At 40.8% G+C, this 22,324-nt stretch overlaps 2 protein-coding genes across 9 annotated transcripts; both read left to right on the top strand.

Moving 5' to 3' along the window:
* The first annotated feature begins 3,085 nt into the window (after positions 1 to 3,085).
* On the top strand, positions 3,086 to 9,033 carry akirin2 (akirin 2). 4 transcript variants are annotated; one of them, XM_036975440.1, is made up of 6 exons: positions 3,086 to 3,219; positions 4,950 to 5,148; positions 6,312 to 6,455; positions 6,685 to 6,834; positions 6,919 to 6,990; positions 7,659 to 9,033. In XM_036975440.1, exons 1-6 carry the CDS (start codon positions 3,214 to 3,216, stop codon positions 7,667 to 7,669), a joined length of 582 nt encoding a protein of 193 aa, XP_036831335.1. In that variant the 5' UTR covers positions 3,086 to 3,213; the 3' UTR covers positions 7,670 to 9,033.
* Positions 9,034 to 10,208: 1,175 nt separating this feature from the next.
* Positions 10,209 to 20,770, top strand: rars2 (arginyl-tRNA synthetase 2, mitochondrial). 5 transcript variants are annotated; one of them, XM_021600225.2, is made up of 20 exons: positions 10,209 to 10,368; positions 10,694 to 10,767; positions 11,432 to 11,534; positions 11,759 to 11,842; positions 12,009 to 12,106; positions 12,260 to 12,315; positions 12,459 to 12,542; positions 13,560 to 13,636; positions 13,788 to 13,946; positions 14,211 to 14,317; positions 16,258 to 16,353; positions 16,467 to 16,527; positions 16,630 to 16,706; positions 18,251 to 18,375; positions 19,067 to 19,134; positions 19,371 to 19,480; positions 19,618 to 19,713; positions 20,029 to 20,103; positions 20,207 to 20,270; positions 20,595 to 20,770. In XM_021600225.2, exons 1-20 carry the CDS (start codon positions 10,327 to 10,329, stop codon positions 20,679 to 20,681), a joined length of 1,743 nt encoding a protein of 580 aa, XP_021455900.1. In that variant the 5' UTR covers positions 10,209 to 10,326; the 3' UTR covers positions 20,682 to 20,770. The 5 variants fall into 5 exon arrangements, with proteins under 5 accessions (XP_021455900.1, XP_021455903.1, XP_036831550.1 ...); XM_021600228.2 differs by having other exon boundaries at positions 10,694 to 10,774; XM_036975655.1 differs by lacking the exon at positions 11,759 to 11,842.
* Positions 20,771 to 22,324: the final 1,554 nt, after the last annotated feature.

Genomic DNA, 22,324 nt, shown 5'->3' with positions numbered 1-22,324 from the left:
ACATAAAACTGTATTTTTTTTGTGAAGAATCAACAACAAGTGGGACACAATCATGAAGTGGAACGACATTTATTGGATATTTCAAACTTTTTTAACAAATCAAAAACTGAAAAATTGGGCGTGCAAAATTATTCAGCCCCTTTACTTTCTGTGCAGCAAACTCTCTCCAGAAGTTCAGTGAGGATCTCTGAATGATCCAATGTTGACCTAAATGACTAATGATGATAAATACAATCCACCTGTGTGTAATCAAGTCTCCGTATAAATGCACCTGCACTGTGATAGTCTCAGAGGTCCGTTAAAAGCGCAGAGAGCATCATGAAGAACAAGGAACACACCAGGCAGGTCCGAGATACTGTTGTGAAGAAGTTTAAAGCCGGATTTGGATACAAAAAGATTTCCCAAGCTTTAAACATCCCAAGGAGCACTGTGCAAGCGATAATATTGAAATGGAAGGAGTATCGGACCACTGCAAATCTACCAAGACCTGGCCGTCCCTCTAAACTTTCAGCTCATACAAGGAGAAGACTGATCAGAGATGCAGCCAAGAGGCCCATGATCACTCTGGATGAACTGCAGAGATCTACAGCTGAGGTGGGAGACTCTGTCCATAGGACAACAATCAGTCGTATATTGCACAAATCTGGCCTTTATGGAAGAGTGGCAAGAAGAAAGCCATTTCTTAAAGATATCCATAAAAAGTGTCGTTTAAAGTTTGCCACAAGCCACCTGGGAGACACACCAAACATGTGGAAGAAGGTGCTCTGGTCAGATGAAACCAAAATTGAACTTTTTGGCAACAATGCAAAACGTTATGTTTGGCGTAAAAGCAACACAGCTGAACACACCATCCCCACTGTCAAACATGGTGGTGGCAGCATCATGGTTTGGGCCTGCTTTTCTTCAGCAGGGACAGGGAAGATGGTTAAAATTGATGGGAAGATGGATGGAGCCAAATACAGGACCATTCTGGAAGAAAACCTGATGGAGTCTGCAAAAGACCTGAGACTGGGACGGAGATTTGTCTTCCAACAAGACAATGATCCAAAACATAAAGCAAAATCTACAATGGAATGGTTCAAAAATAAACATATCCAGGTGTTAGAATGGCCAAGTCAAAGTCCAGACCTGAATCCAATCGAGAATCTGTGGAAAGAACTGAAAACTGCTGTTCACAAATGCTCTCCATCCAACCTCACTGAGCTCGAGCTGTTTTGCAAGGAGGAATGGGAAAAAATTTCAGTCTCTCGATGTGCAAAACTGATAGAGACATACCCCAAGCGACTTACAGCTGTAATCGCAGCAAAAGGTGGCGCTACAAAGTATTAACTTAAGGGGGCTGAATAATTTTGCACGCCCAATTTTTCAGTTTTTGATTTGTTAAAAAAGTTTGAAATATCCAATAAATGTTGTTCCACTTCATGATTATGTCCCACTTGTTGTTGATTCTTCACAAAAAAATACAGTTTTATATCTTTATGTTTGAAGCCTGAAATGTGGCAAAAGGTCGCAAAGTTCAAGGGGGCCGAATATTTTCGCAAGGCACTGTAGCTGATATGGCTGCCTTGCTTCAACAAATGTGATTTCTACTGACAATTGAGATGTACATGCTGTTCTGTACCATCACTCATTCATATATCTTTATGTACATATTCTTTATTCCTTTACACTTGTGTGTATAAGGTAGTTGTTGTGGAATTGTTTAGGTTAGATTACTTGTTAGATATTACTGATTGTCGGAAATAGAAGCACAAGCATTTCGCTACACTTGCATTAACATCTGCTAACCATGTGTATGTGACAAATAAAATGTTATTTTATTTGACAAACTATGGCATAAGGGGACAACAAGCGGATAAGAGGCAATCCGTAATTTCGATTAAGACATTATTGAGCGAGCTAGGACGGACGTAGTCAATATAACTATTTGTTCAGCACTTTTGAAATGTACAGCGACAGAATTCAGAACATCGGCCATTCTTACCCTGTACACCAAGTCAGAACCGTAGGATAAATAAAGGGGGCATATAAGCAGACAATGAAAGTTCTTACAATATTCAATGATTACATTTCTCTAAAACAGGTTATAGGCTACATGTGTACTAAGAACAGTAGGCGAAATGAAGAAGGGAAAATAGACCAAATTATTAGGGTGAGGCACATGGGCTACAAACAGCTTAATACACAACACAGTAATTAGTATTACTTTCTTAACTACCGTATACATATCTCCCTGGCATATTACATAATTTATGCAGCAGCATACATTACATGTTTGGACTCAATGTCCGGCATTCTCTGGATTTATGGTGCTTTCAAGACAACTGGGAACTCAGAACAAAAACAAGGTTGAATCATGATGACGTCAGTGATCTTCAAGTCGTAGCTCTAGAAAGAAGCCCGGGTTCCTGACTTACAATTCCGAGTTGGATGACCGTTCAAAACGTATTTTCTAAGTCGGAGCTCGTTTTTTCCCCGAGTTCCCAGTTGTCTTGAACTCACTGAAGTCAGATTTCCCAGTTCCGAGTTAACAGTTGTTTTCAGCGGGGCAGAAAACATGCTGGATTGACAGCATGGCCAATGGTGAATGTTTATCATTTTAAGCTTGGAAAAGAGACCCTTAATCCCAGACTTGGGACCACACAGCCACTCCACTGAATAGCAGGCTAGTGATTTCTTCGCAATGCTTGCAGTTAGCTACTGATTCCTTCCAAACCACTAAATTGTTGAATTTGCGATTTCCAACTTGTTTATGTCCAATAGTAGATGAGCACCGATACGTTGCATCTATAATTCCTCTTTGTTATTTCTCTTCATATGGCAAGGATTAAAAAGCATTTGCCAGTAGATTGTAGACTTGATTTATGATGATGACTGCTAGCTAAGATTTTGAAAGTATCAAAGCTAACGTGATTTGGCATCCTTTTATCTGTGGCCAATTACCTTGAGACTTCTTGGATGGGCACTTCTAATGTAACTCTATGGCAGCACCCAAGGGGCTTGAATTTTCAAGCTCTACCCTTAGATTTGGTGGTGACATAGAGTCCCCATGAGTGACAGAACACTGAGCCAATCACGTCGCAACTAGAGAACATTACCAACCCCTACTCTCAGTATTTTCCGTTTGCTGCCCCACCACCACAGAAAGCATTAAGCTTGGCTGAAACACCTGCATTTTGGAGCTGCCTTACGCAAGGGAGCAAAAAAGAGACAATGTTTGTAAGTGGCTTTACAATGAATTATTATTATTTTTACATTGTTTTCAAACTGATATGTGACACGTAATAATGCTAAAATAACATGCGACCCCCCCCCCCCCCCCAAAAAAAAAAGATTTTATTCTGCCCTGAATGAGGGGTCACCGCTGCCTATATAGCCAATTTATCTTTACTCATATTTTTTTTTCTCTACATGGTTGGGAAGATCACGTAAGTAAACACTACACCTGTTGTTTACAAAGCAAGTGACAACTACAATTTGATTATAGTTAGATTTTTCGTCACTGGTTTCGACAACTCATGGGTTTTGCTGGTGTTAGCATCTTTCGAATTTCAAAAGAGAGAACATTCGGCCTGTAATTTGCAAAGAGAGAGCTTTTCTGCTCCTCATCTCATCTCTTATTTTAACACATATGAACCAGGAATTTAATCGAGCAGCTGACGTATTACGTTAGACTTTAGTTCTGGTTTAACCGACATTAGTTCAGGTATATCTGAAACTGGACATAAACAACATCTAAATAAGGAAGTGCACCTCAAACACAATTGGGCCAGTCCTAAACTGAAAGTATGTAGCCTACTGACATGGGGATGTCCCATATGAGCGAGAAACGTTTAAGGAATATTTTACTTTGTCCAATCTTTTGAAAAGTCTGGGATTAGCTGTAATAATAGATTTCCTGCAAACTTCACGGGCTGCGTTTAAACAGTCATATATTTTTTCTCTACTAATTGGTCTTTTGACCAACCAAATCAGAGCTGAGTAAAAAAAAAAATCAGGATTTGGTCGCCTGTCTAAACGCAGCTCATTGTTCTTTCTTCCTGCTGGTAAATAAGTCACATTGCAGCACAGAACAATAGAGAATAGATCTAGCAAAGTACTGTTATTTACAAGAACAATAAAATAAGTTGAATCAAATATGCACATTCAGAAATGAGACAATGACTGGAGGACACGTTTTCAAACGTTCTGTTCTTCGTTAGGAATTAACTAATAGCTTTTTCCAATTCTGTAAATAATTTGAAAGTACTGTGGCATTTAAATTGGTCAGTACTATGTGGAATCCTTGGGACGTCCCTACCCGAAATCCTTACCCTAACTTTAACCCCTACCCTTAGCCTAACCCTTACCTAACTCTAACCCTTATCTATAAACCTTAACCCTTACCTTAAACATTTTACATTTCAATTTCAATGAACGTCCCAAGGATACCAGATTGCACACACCCATTTCAAATTGGCGAGTGCTTTTGGCATTCACGGTTTATGTGGGGAATGTAGTGCAAAGGCGCCAAGTATTGCATATGAACAAGTATAAACTGTATACAAAATAAACTACATTAACTAACACGAGATTCGTTAAGTGCGCATGCCCATTAGCTCAGAATGTAAAATGAACGTTGTTTTGACGCCATGTTGGTTGTCATCGAGGAGAGAATTTGACGACGGCGCTGGGAGAAGGAAATATTTGTCTGAAATCTACTGTCATCTGGTTTTATATGATCATTCACATACAATAATTGATTGGATGAATTTCTACTAACACTAGGCCATTACAGGGTCTGCGTTTTGGATGGTATTAAGACTCGAGAGGTGAAAAACGAAGCCATTTGTGCATAACTTGAATTTTCCCTTGAGGGTAGTCGAAGAAAGTCAGCGGAGGGACCCAGTCACAGGAGCTCTGGTGTGCCCTCTGATAGCGAAAACCACAGCTTTATCTCGTTTTTATAGATCCATAATATTCCCAACGGAATGGCTTGTGGGGCTACTTTGAAAAGGACTATGGATTTCGATCCATTGATGAACCAGGCGTCCCCCAAAAGGAGGAGGTGCACCCCAATGTCTCAAGCCGCCTCGACTTCATCACCCCAGAAATATCTGCGTATGGAGCCCTCACCATTTGGAGAAGTGTCGTCCAGACTCACAACGGGTTAGCAACAGTTAATAGCTACTAGATTTTAAGGCATGAGTGGGAATCTATGAATGAAAGGTGTTGTTAGGGCACCTTGGTGAGATTAGCTATGTTAGCGTAGCTAACTACTAACTAGTTGGCTAAGCAATATCAAATGCCTGACTAGTAGCTACAGTAAGTTACCGATAAACTTGTAAACACTTCTTGCATTTGTTGTTGAAACCTGTGACTTAGACACAACTGTTTGTTCAACTAGCTTGCTAACTAACGGCAGCTAGTAGGCCGGTGCTAATCCTTCAAGCTAAGCTAGCTAGCATAGGTCTTATAAATGAGCATTTTACATTTAGCCAGACATGTATCTGATAAATACTTCTTTAACAGCAACAGGATGATGGCATGTAGCCATATGGGCAATATATTAGTCAAATACTGGTGTAAAGTACTAGGTTTAGTAAAACTACTTTACATTTTTTTTATGGGTATCTTTACTATTTTATATTTTTGTTTACTTTTACTTCACAACATTGCTAAAGAAAATAATGTGCTTTTTACTCCTTACATTTTCCCTGACACATGTTATAGTTTGAATGCTTTAAAGGACAGGAACATTGTACAATTCACACACTTATCAAGAGGTTATCCCTACTGCCTTTGATCTGGTGGACATGCATAGTTTGTAAATGATGTTGGAGTGTGCCCCTCGCTGTCTGTAAATTTACTTAATATAATGAATGAGAAATTATTTATACTTTTGATACTTAGGCATATGTTAGCCATTAAATGTATTTTTGGTACTTAAGAATATTTAAAACCAAATACTTTTAGGCTTACTCAAGTTGTATTTTACTGGGGGACTTTTACTTGAGTCATTTTCCATTAAGTTATCTTTTACTCAAGTATGACAGTTGGATACTTTTTCCACAACTGGTCGAACATGGCGTAGTCTGTGCAGTGGAATTGCTTCCTGCAGGGGTTGGGATGGGGTTCTCATTTGCTACGGAAGTGGATAGCTCGTGTTTTGTAGCCTTTGTCCTTGAATTAAGGTCATATTGTTGTTAGTTACTTAGTGAAGTATCAAGATGACTCACAGGGTATATTGTTTGAGTATGTTGTGCAATTTCTTATTTGGAATGATTGATTAGCTTGCCCTAACTACATCTTGCCCTTGTTTTCCATTCCAGAGCAAATCCTGCACAATATCAAGCAAGAGTACAAGCGGATGCAGAAGCGAAGGCACCTGGAGAACAGCTTTCAGCAGACCGAGGGCTGTTGTCCCCTGGAGTCACAACCCCATAGCTCCATCCTTAATGGATCCAGTCTGCCTGGTATGTCCAGTCTGCTTTTACTCAGGAAGGACATCAGGAGGAATAGACACATCTGAGGGGGTTCATCAAATGGAAACCATTGGTTACCTCACAACAATTGTTATCCCTTTTGTTAGCTTGCAGTTAGTTGTATGTCGCTTGGCTTCATTTAATGTCATTTTTTTGGTCAAGTTTTACATGTGGTTTTGAGAATGTTCTCTTTGATAATGGATACTTATTCTCTATATAGGAACATCTTCTGGTGCAGTCTCTCCATCTAGAAAAGAGCAACCTCTATTTACCTTGAGACAAGTTGGGATGATCTGTGAACGACTACTTAAAGAACGAGAGGAGAAGATAAGGGAAGAATATGACGAAATATTGACAACAAAACTAGCAGGTGTGTTGGAGAAACTGTTTCTGTGACCTCTGCAGAATATATAGCACTCTATTTATTGTCAGACCTTTTTCTCTCTTTTTGCAGAGCAATATGATGCTTTCGTTAAGTTCACTCACGATCAGCTAATGCGGCGATTTGGAGAGCAACCTGCTAGCTGTGAGTAATAAACTTCCCTCTGTCAGTGCAGTGTTTCCCATATTATTTTAGCAGCATCGCACCGCCGCTGCTAAATTGTTGCCACCACACCCCTACAATTTGACTGGGGGAAATATAGCGACTCAAATGTCTTGGTGGATGGAAAGGCTTTCCCAAAAACCTTCTCAATTAAATGTTAACTTGCTATAAAGTAGCCTATGCCTACCTGGTAAAATTATATCATGATTATTTCCATCAATGCAATGGGCAATTGTTTTTCAAATGCCATCACATGTGCTACAGAAACATTGCTAACCAAACAGTCCTAGGTGCGTGAGGACTTGAATAAAAGGGTAACATTAAATCTAAATATCTTAATGTTTTCCAGACCTCGAAGGTCGTCTCCTGGTGTGGTTTTAGGATTTCTGTGTACTTAGAACATCCAATTGTGTTGCTTTTCTATGTAAAAATTGTGATTGGAGAGTGAACCTGAACACCCCCCCCCCCCCCCCCCCCCCCCCCCCTTTGTGACTCTTGCCACTGTGGAAAGAAAAAAAACACCTATGGGAAACACTGACATGCTTCCTCCCTTCTTTATAAAGACCCCTGTCACTTCTGTATCATGCTTAATGTATTGTGAACTTTGTTCCATGAATCTGTATTCATAGCTGCTCTCTCTTCCTCCCCAGATGTTTCCTGAGTGAAACCTCATATTTGATGGAATACCAATTTCCCATTTTATTATTGCTCAAAGCCTCCCATTTGATTCTCTGCCAACCGTATTCTCCAGAGACTCACAGGCTCTATTTGGACTTGTAGTAGTGCCATATCTCCCCTGTGGGCTTAGGATGCCTCAAGCTTCTGTCAGTGGCAACTACGTTCTCTTCAGCAACTGGTATTTGTGCTGCGGCTTAAATGGCACCCAATTTACTACTTTTGGCCAGCGCCCATAGAGCTACGGTCAAAATTAGTACACTATATATAAAATAGGGTGCCATTTTGGATGAAACCTTGGAGTGCTTCCTGCTGTCAACACATATATGGACCTCTGCTACCTATTACTCTACCAGTGGCCTCCGTTGTTTTAATTGCTGTATTGATATTTATTAGGCTTTTTTCTTAGGCCTTTTTATAAAGTGACCTTCCATTCCCAACTCTGCTAACCTCGTCTTAGATCTATTTGTGCTCTTTCCAACTACATTGCTGTCCTTGTCAAGCTAAGACAATGAGTGACAAGGAGTTGGCATTATAGCCCAAACAGACTGGCACTCAGGCTATGACTCTGCCACCACACATTTAGATTTATTTTGTTCCATAAACATGTTTCTTTGATTCAAAAATGATGAGACACAATTATTTTATTTTTTAATCAAATCAACCTATACAGTTGGGAGGGGTGGTCCACTACAAAAGAGCAGATAATCCAAGGAAGCTTCTGGACTGGACTCCAGGAGAGGACATCCTATGATCTATCAGCTATGGTTACGTTGTAATGGTAAATGGCCTGTGTAAATTGTCGTTTTGCCTGACCTTTGTTACAGTTATCCTTTAAAAAAAAAAAAAAATCTACAAAAAAAGTGCTATTTTTTCCCTGTTTATTTTATTGGCTATGTAGCTTAATGGACTTGGGTTGGGTAAAGCTTATGAATAATAGGTTTACATTAAAGGATGTTCCGGTTTCACATTGTCTTTTTCATAGTAAAAAATGCTAGACTAGTTGACATCTTTGTTCAATTTATCTCTTCCAAGTGTGCTGGAGAAAGTTCCACTTCAGTGATTATATAATCCATCTCCTCCACCATTTGAGAAGGAGTACTTTGAAAGTATTTTATCTTGTCCAAACACAAATGTTCATAGTAGCTAGGTTTCCATCCAATTGGTGATAGATTTTCAGGTGAATATTGTATAATCTGCATTAAAAACAATGTTAATTTTTCCCACCAGATGTGTTTTCATTGAATTGACTTGTTATGGATAAAAGGCTGTGCGTGATGACGTAGTGGACATACAAATGCATATTGTGGTTAAATTCCCATGTGTCGAATAAAAAATGTTAAAGTTAAATGGGTTTCTGTCACATTTTCAGCTCTACTGGTGGTTTTCCAAAAAAATAAGAAATGTATGTCGTGGTGCTCATTGATATTGGCATGTGCGTTCTAGGCAACAGCTCGCAGATCCAGTGTGGGTACATGAGATTATTATGGACAAATGAATGAGATTGTTTTTTACATTTTCAAACGGAAGCCACGCGTCTTGTGTCACCAGAATAAGACCCTCGATATTTATTGAAATGGAGCATCAAGCTCATCACCTTGCATTTTCACCACCCTGTGAAGTTCATAATTAGTTTAATCTGTAGCTTAATAAACTGCAGGCTTTCCCAACCAGTCAAAGTGGGATGGGAAAGGGAGATACCTAGTCAGTTTACAACTGAATGCATTCCACTGAAATATGTCTTCTGCATTTGACCCAACCCCTCTGAATCGGAGAGGTGCGGTGGGCTGCCTTAATCGACATCCAAGTCTTCGACGTGGTCCACGTCATTGTGTTTACTTTGATATGATTTATTATATCAATAAAAGCGCTCCATCAAAATTTCTCACATACATTTTACCAACACAAAAATATCCCACCTTGTCCAGCATATTTAGAATTTTTTGACATTTGGAAATTTTAAAGACACATTTTCTGTTTCTATCAGGCCTGTCATGACATTTTGTTATCCAACATGTACTTTACTCGTATAAAAAGGTTGGATGGAAACCTAGTTAGCGGAAGGAACATGAAGCCTATGACTTCATGTTCTCAAACATAAAACACTGATAGGCTACCTTGAAAGGTCTGTTTTATCTGTTGAGTTATTACTTACTGGTCAAATAATCACTGCTCTCATAGCAATTGTGTGGTTACATTATCAGGTGTATTATTGACTTTAGAAATATACATGTTCTTAATTCTTATTCTATGGTATTGGAACATATATCTGACCTATTTGAGCCAATTCATTTAAGAAAATGTATCACTATGAATACAAAATAAATGAAAAAGTTAGTACTGCATAAATATATCATTATTTGCAAGAGCATATTTAATTTTGGTATCACAGTCTGTATGACGACAGACGACGCCAGAGAGCGCCGAAGTGGAAATCTAACGTGCCCAATCTTCTATGACGTAGTCGGCAAATACACCACTTCGATTGGATGAAACGTGTGAGGTTGAGTTCAAAGATCACTTAAGCAGGAAATGAGTTTTTGAATGTCATCAGCTGCAAAAACACGCATGAATGTGATATGGAATAATCTATTTTATGACCATTGAATGTAATTTATGAAAACACGGCATTGATGTCGACGTATGCACATGGCTTGTTATTTCAGAAGAAGTATTGCATCGAAGGTAGTGCATGTGTTCTGTGTAATTTGTGTAGTTATCTAACGTTAGCTATGTGGGGTTTCATTTCGTGCATAATGTTAGCAAATAGTATCCGCATGTTTGTGCCTGTCATTATTATTAAGAACCAAGATGCCCTCGGTTTGTTTAAATTTATAATTAGAATTTATATCGGCCAATTAACATTGATAGCGGAGTATTCTGAATATTTCAAGCTGGTCAATGTAGGTAATCATGACTTCAAAACATACCAATAATCTATGCTATGGGGTTCAATTGACACAACAACAATGTGTATTGCAGTTTTCATATTTGACCTCTCTTGGTTTAGCTCTCTAGGGCTTTGGGACGGTCTGAAGATGCCTTCATTTCAGCTGTCTGTGCTATCCCAGTCTCCAAAAAACAGTTAAGTGTGAGTGTGCAGTGGTGGAAAAATACCCAATTGTCATACTTGAGTAAAAGTAAGGATGCCTTAATAGAAAATGCCTCAAGTAAAAATGGAAGTCACATACTACTTGAATAAAAATATTTGGTTTTAACTATACTTAAGTATTACAAAGTAAATGTAATTGCTAACATATTCTTAAGTATTAAAAAATACAAGGATGAATAATTTCACATTCCTTGTTTTAAGCAAACCAGACAGTAACATGTTCTTGTTTTATTATTTTACAGATGGCCAGGGGCACACTCCAACACTCAGACATAATTTACAAACGAGGCACCTAAATGTTCTGTCCTGCTTAGCATTCAAGATGTAACTAGTACTTTTGGGTGTCAGGAAAAATGTATGGAGTAAAAAGTACATTATTTTCTTGAGGAATGTAGTAGAGTAAAAGTCGTCAAAAATATAAATAGTAAAGTACAGATACTTTAAAATACTACTTAAGTATTTTTGGGGGGTATTTTTACATAAATACTTTACACCAGTGTGTGTGAGAGAGGGAGCGAGATCTACTGAATGAAGTCTCAGTCCTAGTCTGGTCCTTACAGATCCCTCAATCAAACATGATTATCACTACACAGTCACCATGTTTCTCAATGGATCTTCTGATATTGTTCATCTCAGGCAATCCCCAGATTTCCGGCTATCAGTCAACACTCTGCTGAGGAATGGGATCCTGCCAACTAATGGAGACCTCCAGGCACAGACAGAGGCTCTGGCCAGTCAGGTGGGACCAATAGCGTTGTAGTCTAGATGCAGATCTTGGGTCAGGTTAACATTTTCCACACTAATTGGTAAGGTTTTGATTGGGGGAGGAGAAACTGATCCTAGATCGTTACCTAGGGGAAACTTCACACTGAAACGTTTAGTAGTCAGTCACATACTCACACTTTGCTGATATTTAGATTTCACCCTCCTGTCAGAATTACAGTGCATGCTATTTCCTTTCAGTTAAAGCAAGACAGTGTGGTGGAAGAAATATTTGCTGGACGGGGAGTGATACACTTTAGAGTTAGTCGGAATCTGTTAGTACAGGTGAATATGCCTTTTTCCCTACTCTTTTCATTTTGATCATGTCAGTCGGAAAACTGCAGACTCTGTTTGAAATATTTTTATCAACCAGCGTGTAGGAATAGAATGTATATAAATGAACAAGACAACCATCTAGAAAGTCTACACATTTGTTTTTGTTTTGTTTCAGAAAGTTTTAGAGCAGTTGTGCCAAGAACGTCACAAATTTGGTGTGAAAAGTGAACTTTTCGATGGCCTCAAAAAAGGAACGACTGTGGTGGAGTTTAGGTATTGAAATATGTTCTCCTCAAACTTCCATTCGTTTGTATTGTTTCAGAGTCTAGGATGTTGAGGCAAAGTGTTAAGAGGCAAGCACTAAAGAAATAGCTACCTTCTTTTTATGAATTTATTGACAACATTTCCCTTTTGTTTTTCTTACAGTTCTCCAAATATTGCCAAGAAGTTTCACGCTGGACATCTGCGTTCCACCATTATTGGTGAGACTCAGTTGAAGTTCTTTAACGTACCAGGAGAGGGCAGAGTTCATTTTTGATATTGTTCCTGACCTCAGGCTAAATTCATGATGTGTTTGAAGTATTGTATCTATTGTGACTGAAAAATGCACAATGTTATTTTTTAGGTAACTTCATCGCCAACCTGAAAGAATCCCTGGGAAATAATGTCATTAGAGTGAATTACCTAGGAGATTGGGGCATGCAGTTTGGTGAGTAAAGCAGAGAAGAAGAGCATAAAGAATTACACTGAGAAGCTTTAAAGGTAGACTCAGTGAAATGATGTTGCCGCGAGCATCAAAGCAGATATTGCGACGCAAGACTTCGCTCCCACAACGTCAAACACAGTGAGTGCACACACATCTGTCTTTTATTATTGGATCAGTACACCTGGGGACAATCATTTCCTCCACACTAGATGGACGTTATATTGTACAATTTGTGTCTTTTGTTTTCGTAGATCTATGTTAGATGGTTGCATTCAAGACAAGGTCGTATTTACTGATCTGCTTGTCAGTATCAGCAGAGTGAGCTACTAATTTGTGTCGTATTAAAAACATGTTGCTTGTCTCCAGTCATATAAAGTGTAGTAAAATTGCATGAAATGTGTTTCTAAAATGCCAAATTCTTCCCATGCAAAGAAAGGAGAAGAAACATCTCTGATTAGGCCTACTCACTGTGTGCTCAGGCATGCGTTGTTCTGAACTGAGGTATATTATTAGCCTAAATTATGACTATGCAATCACATTAGGAGTAGTAACCTATCTTGCATTATTTTGCAAATGGAATGATGGATGCATGCAATCCTTTAGTGTAAAATTGGCCTTGATGTGACTTGATAGCGTGTATTACGCATCTATTTTACATTGGAATATATGCGCCTTTCCTCAGTTGAGTCAATTTATGAGGAGGTTGAGTAGTGGTTGACATTGTATATGCCGTTCCACAGACCTTTAAACCTAATATTGTGGTGATAATTAATGGCTGGGTTTGTTATTTATTTTTCTCCAAAATATCATTTTAGAGTTTAAATTGTGTAGAAATGCAGTAAACGAGCTTCAACTTCCTTGGGGGATTTTTACTTTGGGCACCTACGTCATATCACTATCTTTAAGTAATATAAATCTATATGTGAAAATAAGAATGATCGTTTTTGCTGAAATGTATAGTAAACCATTGCCTTGGGAAAGGGGCCAGGTTTCCATAACCTCTTTGCCTGTGGATTTTAGGTTTGCTGGGAGCTGGCTTTCAGCTCTTTGGGTGTCAGGAGAAATTGAAAAAGAATCCCTTACAACACCTATTTGATGTAAGTTGTGAGAATCATAGTAGTTCTGAGAGAGAACTTGAACCACTGCCCTCTTGTGTTGTTATTTTATGCGGTCATGTCAGCAGGTGTGAACACGTCTTTGGTGGCCTTCCCTTACAAGTTTGTTTGTGTGTGTATACATGTCCTGTAGGTTTACGTTCAGGTGAACAAGGAGGCGGAGAACAATGAGGTCATAGGACAGGCGGCCAGAGAGTTCTTTAGACGGCTGGAACAGCAGGAACACCAGGCCTTGTTACTATGGAAACAGTTTAGAGAGATCACAGTGGAGGAGTACCAACAAGTCTATAAGGTATTGAACCGGCCGGCACACCTCTGACCAACTAGCCAAAAGGCTTTTGTAGGACTAAACTTTTGCCTAAACTGTTTTATTAAATTAAAACAGTAATGTACACTACTCAAGCAAACACTGTTTGTATTGATGCCCATGCGCTGCCTAACATGAACTCAGACAGGGTTGTCATTCCAGGGAAGTGCACAAGACGTCAGCGCCTTTGTAACACACCCGTTTTGTTATCAGATGTCAATATTGATGCAATGTGTTTCTGTTTCTCAGCGCTTAGGGGTTCACTTTGACATCTACTCTGGAGAGTCTTTTCACCAACAACAAGCCCAGGAGGTGGTGCAGCAGCTACAGAGACGAGGCCTGCTGAAAACCACAGAGTATGTCACGGAAGCAAACATCCTTATGAGTTATGAAAGAGCATTGTGTAAAAAGTCTGGGTAAATGTCATACACTAAGCAAACTGTCACCACATACCTTTAAGTAAACATTCCCACCCAACATCTAGTACTACTTACTACGTGTTAAATTAAGCGGAGAAATAATCTATGGATTATTTATAGGTAAGTATGTAGAAATGATTAAGAAATAAAACAAAAGTGTGCATTGATCACAGGTAACAGTGATAGTATATGTAGAATAAGTGTCCAATTAACAAACAAAAGTGATGTGTGTGTGTGTGTGTATATACACTGCTCAAAAAATAAAGGGAACACTAAAATAACACATCCTAGATCTGAATGAATGAAATATTTTTATTCAATACTTTTTTCTTTACATAGTTGAATGTGCTGACAACAAAATCACACAAAAATGATCAATGGAAATCAAATGTATCAACCCATGGAGGTCTGGATTTGGAGTCACACTCAAAATTAAAGTGGAAAACCACACTACAGTCGCATCCAACTTTGATGTATTGTCCTTAAAACAAGTCAAAATGAGGCTCAGTAGTGTGTGTGGCCTCCACGTGACTGTATGACCTCCCTACAACGCCTGGGCATGCTCCTGAGGAGGTGGCAGATGGTCTCCTGAGGGATCTCCTCCCAGACCTGGACTAAACCATCCGCCAACTCCTGGACAGTCTGTGGTGCAACGTGGCGTTGGTGGATGGAGCAAGACATGATGTCCCAGATGTGCTCAATTGGATTCAGGTCTGGGGAACGGGCGGGCCAGTCCATAGCATCAATGCCTTCCACTTGCAGGAACTGCTGACACACTCCAGCCACATGAGGTCTAGCAATGTCTTGCATTAGGAGGAACCCAGGGCCAACCGCACCAGCATATGGTCTCACAAGGGGTCTGAGGATCTCATCTCGGTACCTAATGGCAGTCAGGCTACCTCTGACGAGCACATGGATGGCTGTGCGGCCCCCCAAAGAAATGCCACCCCACACCATGACTGACCCACTGCCAAAGCGGTCATGCTGGAGGATGCTGCAGGCAGCAGAACGTTCTCCACGGCGTCTCCAGACTCTGTCACATCTGTCACGTGCTCAGTGTGAACCTGCTTTCATCTGTGAAGAGCACGGGGTGCCAGTGGCGAATTTGCCAATCTTGGTGTTCTCTGGCAAATGAAAAACGTCCTGCACGGTGTTGGGCTGTAAGCACAACCCCCACCTGTGGACGTCGGGCCCTCATGCCACCCTCATGGAGTCTGTTTCTGACCGTTTGAGCAGACACATGCACATTTGTGGCATGCTGGAGGTCATTTTGCAGGGCTCTGGCAGTGCTTCTCCTGCTCCTCCTTGTTGCCCTCCTACGGCCTCCTCCACGTCTCCTTATGTACTGGCCTGTCTCCTGGTAGCGCCTCCATGCTCTGGACACTACGCTGACAGACACAGCAAACCTTCTTGCCACAGCTCGCATTGATGACCCATCCTGGATGAGCTGCACTACCTGAGCCACTTGTGTGGGTTGTAGACTCCGTCTCATGCTACCACTAGAGTGAAAGCACCGCCAGCATTCAAAAGTGACCAAAACATCAGCCAGGAAGCTTAGGAACTGAGAAGTGGTCTGTGGTCACCACCTGCAAAACCACTCCTTTATTGGGGGTTTCTTGCTAATTGCCTATAATTTCAACCTGTTGTCTATTCCATTTGCACAGCAGCATGTGAAATGTAGTGTCAATCAGTGTTGCTTCCTAAGTGGACAGTTTGATTTCACAGAAGTGTGATTGACTTGGAGTTACATTGTGTTGTTTTAAGTGTTCCCTTTATTTTTTTGAGCAGTATATATATATATATATATATACATACATACATACATACATACATACATACATACATACATACATACATACATACATATCTGTTAACAGGAAGGGGACAGGCGTGGTGGATCTCTCTTCAGCTGGAGACATGTCCAGCTACTCCACAGTACTACGCAGTGATGGGACATCTCTCTATATCACCAGGTCTGTGATGCTTTAGAAGGTTGACAGTGTTATGACTGGTGTGCAATACTTTAGTAATTATCAAGTGACACGTGAGTCTTGATTATCATTTTTGTCATGTTGTGTCTTTCCAGAGATCTTGCTGCAGCCTTAGATCGAAAGGAAAGGTACAATTTCGATGAGATGATCTATGTGGTAAGCATTTGGCCAAACTGCTCTAACACTCAGCAATGGCTACAAAAAGCAGTGTTATATGAACTTTTATCTAAACGTATTATCATTTGTTTCTTTGTGAAGACAGACAAAAGTCAAGGGATTCATTTCCAGCAGCTGTTCCAGATCCTCTTGGCTATGGGACACTCGTGGGCTGAGAGGTAACGCTGTGTACACAGCTGTCACAATACAAACAATCGATTGTTTCTACACATAGTCCCATACTAAATCTATTTGGTTTCAGGGTTTGTGTTTCCCCCCCGCACTGTTATGCAGTTGTTTTATCCAATGTTATATTTATGTAAACTCAGCAAAAAAAGAAACGTCCCTTTTTCATGACCCTGTCTTTCAAAGATAATTCATAAAAATCCAAATAACTTCACAGATCTTCATTGTAAAGGGTTTAAACACTGCTTCCCATGCTTGTTCAATGAACCATAAACAATTAATGAACATGCACCTGTGGAACGGTTGTTAAGACACTAACAGCTTTCAGACGGTATGCAATTAAGGTCACAGTTATGGAAACTTAGGACACTAAAGAGGCCTTCCTACTTACTCTGAAAAACACCAAAATAAAGATTCTCGGGGTCCCTGCTCATCTAAGTGAACGTGCCTTAGGCAGGCTGCAAGGAGGCATGAGAACTGCAGATGTGGCCAGGGCAATAAATTGCAAGGTCCGTACTGTGAGATGCCTAAGACAGCGCTACAGGAAGACAGGACTGACAGCTGATCGTCCTCGCAGTGGCAGACCACGTGTAACAACACCTGCACAGGATTAGTACATCCAAACATCACACCTGCAGGACAGGTACAGGATGGCAACAACAACTGCCTGAGTTACACCAGGAACGCACAATCCCTCCATCAGTGCTCAGACTGTCCGCAATAGGCTGAGAGAGCCTGGACTGAGGTCTTTTTGGCCTGTTGTAAGGCAGGTCCTCACCAAACATAACCGGCAACAACATCGCCTATCGGCCAATACCCACCTTCGCTGGACCAAACAGGACTTGCAAAACGTGCTCTTCACTGTTGCGGTTTTGTCTCACCAGGGGTGATGGTCGGATTTGCGTTTATTGTCGAAGGAATGAGCGTTACACCGAGGCCTGTACTCTGGAGAGGGATCGATTTGGAGGTGGAGGGTCCGTCATGGTCTGGGACGGTGTGTCACAGCATCATCGGACTGAGCGTGACCCTCCAGCATGCCACCAGTCATACTGCTTGTTATGTGCATGATTTCCTGCAAGACAGGAATGTCAGTGGCCAGCAAAGAGCCCAGATCTCAATCACATTGAGCACGTCTGGACCTGTTGGATCAGAGGGTGAGGGCTAGGGCCATTCCCCCAGAAATGTCTGGGAACTTGCACGTGTCTTGGTGGAAGAGTGGGGTAACATCTCACAGCAAGAACTGGCAAATCTGGTGCAGTCCATGAAGAGGAGATGCACTGCAGTACTTAATGCAGCTGGTGGCCACACCAGATACTGAATGTTACTTTTGATTTTGACCCACCCTTTTGTTCAAGGACACATTATTCAATTTCTGTTAGTCACATGCCTGTGGAACTTGTTCAGTTTGTCTCAGTTGTTGAATCTTGTTATTTACACATGTTAAGTTTTCTGAAAATAAACACAGTTGACAGTGAGAGGATGTTTCTTTTTTTTGCTGAGTTTATATGTAGGTATTGTTTTATCTGTTTGGCTGCAGGTGCCAGCATGTACCGTTTGGCCTGGTGCAGGGTATGAAGACGAGGCTAGGAGAGGTGGTTTTCCTGGAAGACGTCCTGGATGAAGCCCGGGCTAGGATGCTCAGGAACATGAGCCAGTCCAAGAGTAAGGACATGACATGGGAGTCATTATATAGATTTTTGGCAGCGTCCCAAATGAAACCCTAAGTAATAGGAATTTCCAGGTGAACAAAAGAGAAGGGCAGCCCCAGATAAAAGTCAATCAAAAATGTATTACAAGTTGCAACAGGGAGATGCCACCCAGCACAGAGGCAGAGAAAATGTCTATTTGGCCTTCATTATACAGTACCATAATCAACTGTTCTGTAAACACCAGCCCAATAGGCTTGTAGGAAGTCAAAACAAAAGGCAGTGACTTCCTCAGCTGCTAAAGAATCGCACAACGTTTCACAGAATACCAAAATATTCAGTGAGTCCTTGTACCTCAATCACTATCAACAGATATGAGTTGAATCCATAACATACTGCATTGAGTCTAGTGACCATCAACCCGAGTGTCACAAGCAGAACACTGTAAATCATGTGTATTACAGAAAGGGAAAATATATCAATACACCAAACTATGTACCACTCTAAACTGAATACGAATTTTATTAATCTTAAATATTCCCATTACACCCTATTTCCTATATAGTGCACTACTTTTGCCAGGTGACATAGGGCTCTGGTCAAAAATAGTGCTCTATGCGGGGAATAGGTTGCCATTTGGGATTCAGCCTAGGTGTATAGTTATTAGTCATTAATAATCTGTCAGTTAACATTATTTATCCCCTCAGCCACCAAGGAAATGGTGTATCCAGAAGACACAGCTGAGAAAGTGGGGATCAGCGCACTCATAGTTCAGGTGAACAAATTTGACCTAACCTTAAAGAATATGACATACCAACCAAACATCCTATTCTTCAAACTTACCTACCTACTATATGAAACGAAGGGCAAACAAAGGGTAAGAACACTGTGGGTCTGTAGGTGTAGCGACAGCTGTGTCTTTGGAAATAGGTTATTGAAGCATGAAAACAATGGAAGATTGCTCCAGGTTATGCTCAGGCATGACCCTGTTTTCTGTCTTTCTCGTCTCAGGACTTTAAAGGGCCTCTAGGATCAGACTACAAGTTTGACTGGGACAGGATCCTCCAGGCCCAAGGTGATACAGGGGTGTTTCTACAGTACACACATGCCAGACTCTGTAGGTGAGTGATGAGGAAGCATTCATCATTTCACAAACTGCAGGATAAACTCAATAATATAGAACGTCAGTACAATACATGAACTGACGCTTGATTAAGCAACTCATTGTCTGACTTCTCACCAACTGTCGTCATTTCAGTTTAATACATCGCTATGGCGACGGTGAGGAAGGTGCCTTTGACCCGTCACTTCTTCTAGATCAGAGGAGTATTTCGATACTCCAGCACCTCCTTCGGTAAGCGAATGCCCTCTAACCCCACACATAGGAGAATGGTCAGGCTTATTCTTCACTGATTACGTGTTGGGCTGGGATGGTTCACTAACCAGGAACTATTCTGAGCCCTAATTACTGTGTACTGGAAGCCAATTAAATAACCTGCTCTCATTCCTGTTGCATTTGATTACATCATAGAGGAATGTAAGCATGTGTGGGTGGGGTACTCACAGATGAAACGGTCAGTGTCGCTAAATAAATGCAGTCACACCCGACCATGCTGTTTTCCATTGTGATCAAAATATTTATCCTACATCATTCACTATCTACTTTCAGCTATGACGAAGTTCTATACCAGTCTGTACAGGATCTGCAGCCAAAACATCTCGTCAACTTCCTTATGACACTGAGGTAAGGAGCATGGTGTTTAATGTCTGACGTCCAGGCAGTGTGGACATGATTATATTATTATATTACCTAATCATAAAATGTCTTTGTTCTCCTGCCTGGCTAGTCACCTGGCTGCGTCAGCACACAGGGAGCTGCCAGTGAAGGGAAGCCCTCAAGCTGTTGCACAGGTAGATAAACACTGATCATTTGCTCATATATCTTATTCAATACAAATAGCCTGAGACCCAAGGTAGGAAATTCCACAATGTGCATGTGTCATTTCAGTCAAAGAATGCATTTAGGGCCTGGTGTATTCAGATTCAATGCTATCCATTAATTGTGAATGGCCTTACCTTGGAAAATGTATTTTATACAGGCATAGCCATATAGATTACAAATCTACTTTTGACCATTTGCTAACAGGTTTTATTACTGTCCTTTGATAAGGAACATGTTCATGATGTAAACCGTTGAGATGATGATTCAGATCATTTGTTCATCCTCGTCGATAGGCTAGGCTGCGGCTCTTCAGTGGTGTCTGCACGGTGTTGGCCAACGGGATGAAAATATTAGGCATCACACCAGTCGAGAAAATGTGACCAATCAACGCCTGCTTGATCAATGTTCCTGTGTATGTAACTACTGTTATTGAATTAATGTAAATAAATGTCGTCTTGATTTAACACTTCCATGTGAGAAATGACTGGTTTCTGGTTGCATCAAATCCAATTTAATTTGCTTTGACAGGTTAGGGAACTGGCCAAATATCTGATGATATATTCCTGACAGATCTCGTTTTGCAACCATGCTGCTGTCAATCCAACCACACTGTGCATTCCACACTGTTGTTACAGCAAGGCCTACAACAGACGATCCCTCCGAGCATTTCTCTGTACCAAATTTACTGTAATCCTCAATATGCAAAGTTGTTTGACAGCCTGTCCTACCTGTATTCCTTGTTGCCCAACCACTTAATGCAGGGTTTCCTAATTATTTGCATCTACTCAACACTAACTATCAACGCCTTCACATCAGTAACGACAGATTCTTATCGTAAGCAGCTGAGTTACTGCACACATTAAGGCGGCGTTTCCCAAACTCTGTCCTCGGGACCCCAAGGGGTTTTTAAATAACCAACTAATCAAGCTTTGATCATTTGAATCAGCTGTGTAGTGTTAGGACAAAAAAACAAAACGTGCACCCTTTGGGGTCCCGAGGGCCGAGTTTGGGAAATGCTGCCTTAATGTGTGCAGTAACTCAGTTGCTTACTAATCAGAATTACAAGTGATCTTTAATTTTTATGCACCCGTAGCGGAGATGCCAACAAGCGGATGCATCCGGTTTTCAGGGATGCAACCTAGCTTGCGAAGAAGCCGGATGTGAAGGTCCTGGGCTGGCGTGGTCTACGGTTGAGGCCAGTTGGATGTACTGCCAAATTCTCTAAAACTTGAGAAATGAACATTATCTGCCAACAGCTCTGGTGGACATTCCTGCAGTCAGCATGCCATATAAATGTTCCCTCAACTTGAGACATCTGTGGCGAAACAGCACATTTTAGAGGGGCCTTTTGTCCCCAGCACAAGGTGCACCTGTGTAATGGGCGGGCTGTTTAATCATCTTGATATGCTACACCTAGCAAGTGGATGGATTATCTTGGCAAAGGAGAAATGAACACTAGGGATGTAAACAAATTTGTGCACAAAATGAGAGGAAAGCTTTGTGTATATGGAAAATGTGTGCTCTTATTTCAGCTCATGAAAAATGGGACCAACACTATGTTCCGTTTATATTTTTGTATTCAGTATATACATGGACAAAGACAGACACACCAATAACATGACTTTAACATGTAACTAACTGTACAGGCACTATTCAGAAGTATTCAGACCCCTTGACTTTTTCCACATTGTTACAGCCTTATTCTAAAATGTAAAACAAATTCTATCTACACACAATATCCCATAATGACAAAGCAAAAACAATTTTTCTGAATTTTTAGCAAATTTATAAAGAAAGAAAGCCACTCGGACATTCAGACGTGTTCCGAAGCCATTCCTGTCTTGGCTGTGTGCATAGGGTCATTGTCCTGTTGGAAGGTGAACCTTCGCCCCAGTCTGACATCCTGAGTGTTCTGGAGCAGGTTTTCATCAATGATCTCTCTGTATTTTACTCCCTCAATCCTGACTAGTCTCCCAGTCCCTGCCTCTGAAAACATCCTCACGGCATGTTGCTGCCACCACTA

The sequence above is a fragment of the Oncorhynchus mykiss genome, chromosome 4 (assembly GCF_013265735.2).
Source record: "Oncorhynchus mykiss isolate Arlee chromosome 4, USDA_OmykA_1.1, whole genome shotgun sequence".
In the NCBI taxonomy this organism is placed as follows: domain Eukaryota; kingdom Metazoa; phylum Chordata; class Actinopteri; order Salmoniformes; family Salmonidae; genus Oncorhynchus; species Oncorhynchus mykiss.
The sequence above is the reverse complement of the archived record's forward strand: the minus strand, read 5'-3'. Positions and strand labels throughout refer to the sequence as shown.

Excerpts from the sequence above, each read along its gene's own strand:
- akirin2 (XM_036975440.1), top strand. Across the intron at positions 5,149-6,311 it reads GTCGTCCAGACTCACAACGG|AGCAAATCCTGCACAATATC; the intron begins GTTAGCAACAGT and ends TTTCCATTCCAG. Across the intron at positions 6,456-6,684 it reads TAATGGATCCAGTCTGCCTG|GAACATCTTCTGGTGCAGTC; the intron begins GTATGTCCAGTC and ends TTCTCTATATAG.
- rars2 (XM_021600225.2), top strand. The coding sequence starts at position 10,327 with ATGCACATGGCTTGTTATTTCAGAAGAAGTATTGCATCGAAG. Across the intron at positions 19,714-20,028 it reads ATACTCCAGCACCTCCTTCG|CTATGACGAAGTTCTATACC; the intron begins GTAAGCGAATGC and ends ATCTACTTTCAG. Across the intron at positions 20,271-20,594 it reads GCCCTCAAGCTGTTGCACAG|GCTAGGCTGCGGCTCTTCAG; the intron begins GTAGATAAACAC and ends CCTCGTCGATAG.